Source organism: Pediculus humanus, genomic scaffold (assembly GCF_000006295.1).
Source record: "Pediculus humanus corporis 1103172107449 genomic scaffold, whole genome shotgun sequence".
Classification (NCBI taxonomy): Eukaryota; Metazoa; Arthropoda; class Insecta; order Psocodea; family Pediculidae; genus Pediculus; species Pediculus humanus.
The window spans coordinates 114345-120496 of NW_002987070.1; the positions used below are offsets into that span (position 1 = coordinate 114345).

At 22.8% G+C, this 6152-nt stretch overlaps 2 protein-coding genes across 2 annotated transcripts; both read left to right on the forward strand.

The window, feature by feature from the left end:
• Positions 1-1313: 1313 nt before the first annotated feature.
• On the forward strand, positions 1314-2429 carry Phum_PHUM098580 (pre-mRNA-splicing factor SPP2, putative; the record flags this gene model as incomplete). The annotated part of the gene is made up of 3 exons (XM_002423914.1): positions 1314-1456; positions 1768-2178; positions 2297-2429. The coding sequence occupies 3 exons, from the start codon at positions 1314-1316 to the stop codon at positions 2427-2429; spliced, it is 687 nt and encodes a 228-aa protein (XP_002423959.1).
• Positions 2430-4485: 2056 nt separating this feature from the next.
• Phum_PHUM098590 (isocitrate dehydrogenase, putative) lies at positions 4486-5978 on the forward strand (the record flags this gene model as incomplete). Its single annotated transcript, XM_002423915.1, has 4 exons — positions 4486-4958; positions 5037-5219; positions 5334-5585; positions 5687-5978. 4 exons carry the CDS (start codon positions 4486-4488, stop codon positions 5976-5978), a joined length of 1200 nt encoding a protein of 399 aa, XP_002423960.1.
• Positions 5979-6152: the final 174 nt, after the last annotated feature.

The following is a 6152-nucleotide window of genomic DNA, read 5'->3' on the forward strand; positions in this document are numbered from 1 at the left end:
TTGTGAGAGAGAGAGAGAGAGAGAGAGAGAGAGAGAGAGAGAGAGAGAGAGAGAGAGAGAGAGAGAGAAACAACCGAATTTTTTTTTTTTAAATTAACTTTTAAAATATTTTTTTTTTTTTTTTTATGTTTTGATTCATAAAACCAAAGTTTCATAATAGGGTAAAAATAAAACAAAAAAAAAAAATTGATTAACTCATCGGTTCAGAAAAAAAAAACAATTTTAAAATTAAATCATAGGATATTGAATAATTTTTTTTTTATAGATTAAAAAGTTAATTTAGAAGATGATAATAAGAATTAAAAATAATAAATATGATAAATGATTAAATTAAGATTTTTTTGTTTATGGTGTTACAATTTTTGTTAATAATATTTTTTTTTTTTTGCAAAAAATTTGTTTTACTTTTATAAAGTTTCAACAAATTTACAGAAATAAAACAGAAAAAATATTTGCAAAATAAAATAAATGATTTTTGGGGAATAAAAGAGCTCTTAAAAAAAAAAAAAAAAACGGTGTGTTTTACAAAGAATTAAACAAGATGAGAAACTAAAAATAGAAAAAACATTGAGTTCGATAAATTCCATCTGCATGATTTCAGATTCTTCACACACTCTTGCCATGACTTTTTGTTTTCAAATTTAAAATTAGTGATAACGTTTTCTTTTTTTTTAATAAATAAATAAATAATTTTCTTTTGAACAGTGGTCTTCATCTATTACCTTTTTTTTTTCTTACAAATCTTTTTGATTGTAATTTTTTTTTAATAATTACAAATAAACAATGTGTTAAAACAATTTAAAATTATTGGAAAATTAATTTTTTTTGCTAATGAGATATTTTTAAATTAATTTTTGACTTTGAAACAAAAAAAAAAAAGAAAAATAATTTTTTCACAATTACATGTTTTATTTCTTTATTTTACAAAAGTTAATCATCCATTTTTGTTTTTTACTCTATGTCCTTTTCTTTCAAATTAATTCCTTTTATGAAAAAAATTTTTATTGGTATTAAAAGTATGGAAAAAGGATAAATTAATTTTTAAATACGGCAAAACTAAATTTTTTTTGTAATTTTCTAAAGTTTTAGTAGCATTTTCAGTTGTGTTCAAGTATATTCGTTAAATAAATTTAAAAATTTTATAGCCATGTCGAAATTATAAATAACTTGTTTACTCCAAAGAAGAAAAAACTTTTAAAATTTACCGCAAAATTGAATCAAATTAATTCTTTAGTTATTACTCTATGACTTGTGTTAACTGTTGAAATCTTTCAATTAATTTTAGAGTAATAACACACTCATATTTTGATAAAATGGGTGACAATAATAAAAAAATTTCTTTTTCATTTTCTAAAACGAAAAAACCATCCATAGCTAAAGTTTCTAATGTTGAAGAAAAGGAAAAAATAGAATATATCAGTTGTTTTGATAAAAAAAAAGATGCAATTAAAGAAAGGTATAATAACTTTAATATATTATTGTCAGATGTTAATAGTTTGCCAAGTTTTATTCTTTAAAACTATGTTTATTTATTAAAAAATTGTTATTGTTTTAAAATGCAATGAAAGATAATTATATATCTTTTACTAAACCTGAATTCATTTATTTCATATTTGTTTTTTTAATGAAAAGCATTATATTTACATTATATGTAAACATTTTTTTTGAAACTTATTTTAAAATATAACAAGTAATTATTGGTTATGTTAATAATGTAAAAGGAAATTTAATTGTAAATAAAAATTAAAATGATAAATTTATTTTTAGAAATGAAAAATCAAAAAAAAGTATGTTAGTTATACCAATGATTAGTTCTAACACATTTAATGGAATTTCAGCTAAGCTTGAAAAAAAAAATGAACAAAATAAAAATGTTAAATGCAGCGAAGATAATAAAGATAATTCTAATAGAAATGGTCATTCACAAGATAATAAGACAGACAAACAAATGACTGCTGATGAAATTGCAGCCGCTGAAATCCTGAGCAGTATAAAAAATTCTAATGAAGATAAAAAAAATTGTAGCGATTTTGTTATAGCTCAAACATCAAAATCGGAATTAGAATTGAGTAATGAATCTACTATAGATTATGACCAAGTTCCAGTCAGTGAATTTGGTTTTGCAATGTTAAGGGGTATGGGATGGAAAGAAAATGCTGGTATAGGAAAAGAACCCAGGTAGTCAAAAATTTAAATAATTGAAATTTAAAAAAAAATTAGCTTTTTTACTTAATCGAATTAAAGGGTCATACTATGTATTTTTTGATTTTAATAAATTCTTATATTTTGTTTTTAGGACAGTTTCAACAGTTTCACCTAAATTAAGGCCCAAAGGTTTGGGTTTAGGAGCAAAATATAAACCCGAGTCAGATAATCAAGAAATTAAAAAAAAAAAAGTGAGTATCGTTCACTGTCTTTTATTCTTTTAAAGTTTAACTTTTTGGAATTCTAATTCGTTTTATCATCCATAACGAATTTAGTTTTAAATAATCACCTTACAAAAAAAAATTATATTTTTTGCTTAAAATAAATGTCAATTAATTTTTTGTTTTTTTTTTAGGAAAATAAAATAAAATGAAAAGAAAATGAGATTTTGATGCCATCTAGTATCAGATTGTTTCTTTATTTCCACAAAATTAAAAAAACATCTTTTACTACTTCAACACTGAGGATCTTTGTATTTTTGGGTCGAAACAAAAATTTAGTAGGTATCCTATTTTATTTGACCAAAATTTTTTACTCGTTTTTGTTTAATGTGAATTTTTTATAAATTACACTGCACTTTTAGAGATGAAACTTATTGGGGAAATCATTTAAAAAAAAAAAAAAAATGTAATGCAGTGATAAAATTTATAATTAACAATTGAAATGTCAGAATTTCAAACTTAATAAAATTTAACTTTAAGTATAAAATCGTATTATAATAAAAATACCATAAGAAGTTTTTAAGTATAATTTAAATCATATAATTATATTTTTTATTTATTTTATACATTCTATAACTGTTTTATACAACAAGTTAAATATTTTAAATTTGTGTTTTTTTTTCAAAGAATGTTTTAAAGAAAAAATCTTGTTTATTTTCAAAATATTAAATACACCATAGGAATTATCCAAATACTTATTTGAAAAATTTTTAATTATGCTCAAGTTAATTATATGAAATAAATGAACAATATTATTTTTGATATTAAAATCAATTTTTTAAATTTCTTTACAATTTTCATTATCAAGATTATTTTTAAAAGTAAAAGTAAGGTTTTTAAAGTATTCTGTAACTTTAATGAAACGTTATTCTCGCAAAAAAATTATTAACGACTTTTCTACATTGTTAAAGATTTTATTTAATGTTTATAATTGTATTTTAAAACATGAATAAATTAATTGTTTAATTATTATTTTTTAATAAAATTTAACTAAACGAATGTTTTTGATGATTTATGATTCGTTAAATTAATCGTTAATTATAATATAGAAACTAACAATTCTAATCTCTAATTCTAATCTTGACAGTATAGCAATTTTTAATCGAATAAAGCGCCATCTTGGTAAGTTAATTCGGTTATAAAGTTGTGTTTACACTCCTCGTGTGTCATTTATTTCAAAGTATTCTATTTGTTTTCTAAGCGTTTTCATTTGTTCGAATATCTTAAGAAAATGTCTAAAAAATTTTCGCAATTTTGTAATTCTTATAATAATATTTTAAAAACAGCTAAAGGAGCCGCTAAAAGAAATTGTAAGTAATAATATTAAAACTTGATGAGTTTTTTAACTTTTGAATAGTTGTAATTTTTACATAGGGTTAAAGGCGTTTTTTATTTTTTTTTTTAACTTTTTAAAAATTCATAAGAATTAAAAAGTTTTTGATAATTTTTATTATTCATTTTTTTTTTAAAAAGTTTTTATGGCTTTAATTTAACGTAATTTTTTTTTTTAAATTTATTCTTTACTTATTATGGTTTACGAAAATGGTTTTTTTTTTTTTTTAAATAAATACTATAAAATAAATATTCGTAATCTTTATAAATTTTTAAAAAGTTTAATCATTATCTATTAAATTCATAGATTAAAATTTAATTGACTATTACCTAATTCTAGTAACTTGTTGAAAAGAACAAAATTTTATGTTTTGCCCTAAATTTTTTTGGAATTTTTTTAATTTTTAGTTTTTCAGAATATAGCTGAAAAATATAACTTTAATTATTTATTATTTCTAATTTTTATTATTTAATTAAAAATATGAAATATCAAAAAATGGAAACAAATATGAATATAATTAATATAATTTTTAAAGTTTTACTCAAACTCATTATCTTTATTATTGTATGTAAATAATTACTTTTATCTAGTTTTTAAATAAACTTTTTCTTAATTAAGAAAATAAACTAACTTAAGTTGTTATTAATGATAAATGTGATATAATAAATAAAATCTCTTTTAGACTCTCAAACTAGTAGAATAGAATGTAAAAAGCCTGTAGTTGAAATGGATGGAGATGAAATGACAAGAATTATATGGCAAAAGATTAAAGATTATTTTATTTTTCCATATTTGAAAATTGAATGTTTGTACTACGACTTAGGATTAGAAAATAGAGACAAAACTAACGATCAGGTTACGATTGATGCTGCTCATGCAGTTTTAAAGCACAATGTGGGAATTAAATGTGCTACAATAACACCTGATGAAGCGAGAGTTAAAGAATTTAATCTTAAAAAAATGTGGTTGAGTCCAAATGGAACTATTAGAAACATATTAGGAGGAACTGTTTTCAGAGAACCCATTTTATGTAAAAACATTCCTAAATTAGTTCCTGGATGGGAAAATCCTATTGTTATTGGTAGGCATGCTCATGGAGATCAATATAAAGCTCAAGATGTTGTTATTACAAAACCTGGATTGCTACAATTAGTTTTTACTGATGATGGAGGAGCAAAGGAAACTATTGATGTTTACAGGTTTGTTTTACATAAGATTTAAAAATTGAAGGTTCTACAGTTAAGAATTCTTGTCAATTATTAATTTATTGATTTTAGATATAAAAATTCTGGGGTGGCTTTAGCTATGTACAATACAGATGACAGTATTAAGGATTTTGCTCATTCCAGTTTTCAAGTTGCCTTACAAAAAAAATGGCCTTTATATTTATCAACAAAAAATACTATTCTGAAAAAATATGATGGACGTTTTAAGGATATTTTCCAAGAAATATATGAAAAGTAAGTCAAATTGTAATGTACAATCGGAAAATTTTGTTTAAAAAAATTTTATGTAATAAATATCTCGAATGATTTACAATAAGTTTTTTAACATTTTTACTTTTTTTTCTACAGAGATTACAAAAAAAGCTTTGAAGAAGCAAAAATATGGTATGAACATCGTCTGATAGATGATATGGTGGCCCAAGCTCTTAAATCAGCTGGAGGATTTGTCTGGGCATGCAAAAATTATGATGGAGATGTTCAGTCTGATATCATTGCTCAAGGTTATGGATCCCTCGGTCTCATGACGTCTGTTTTAATGTGTCCTGATGGTAAAACAATGGAGTCCGAAGCTGCTCACGGTACCGTCACGAGACATTATCGGTACGTTTACTTCTGACACCAAGAAAAAAGTCTATCAAATTTACACCAGTATTATTCATAGATGAACAAATCAAAACTTGATATTTTAAAATTTTTTTCAGTATGCATCAAAAAGGACAAGAAACTTCAACAAATCCTATTGCATCAATATTTGCTTGGACCAGGGGTTTAAGTCATCGTGCCAAATTAGACAACCTTCCCGAATTAGATGTCTTTAGTCAAAGTCTCGAAAAGGCTTGCATTGATTGTGTTGAAAGAGGAGAATACACAAAAGATTTGGCAATTTGCATTCATGGAATGTCTAAAGTGAAACCTGGAATGTATCTTAATACTGATGATTTCATGGAAGCCATACGCCAAGATTTAAAAAGAAAATTAAATACAAAACTTTAATAAAATATTTTTTTTGCCGATAATAACTGACATTAAATGAAATGACTTTATTTAATCTTTATTTAATGAAATGAATTTTCACATCACGAGCACAATAATAATTTTTACCTCATTATTTATTATACAATAATTTAGTTATATTTTTGTAGACTGGTTATATTTAGACTGATTATA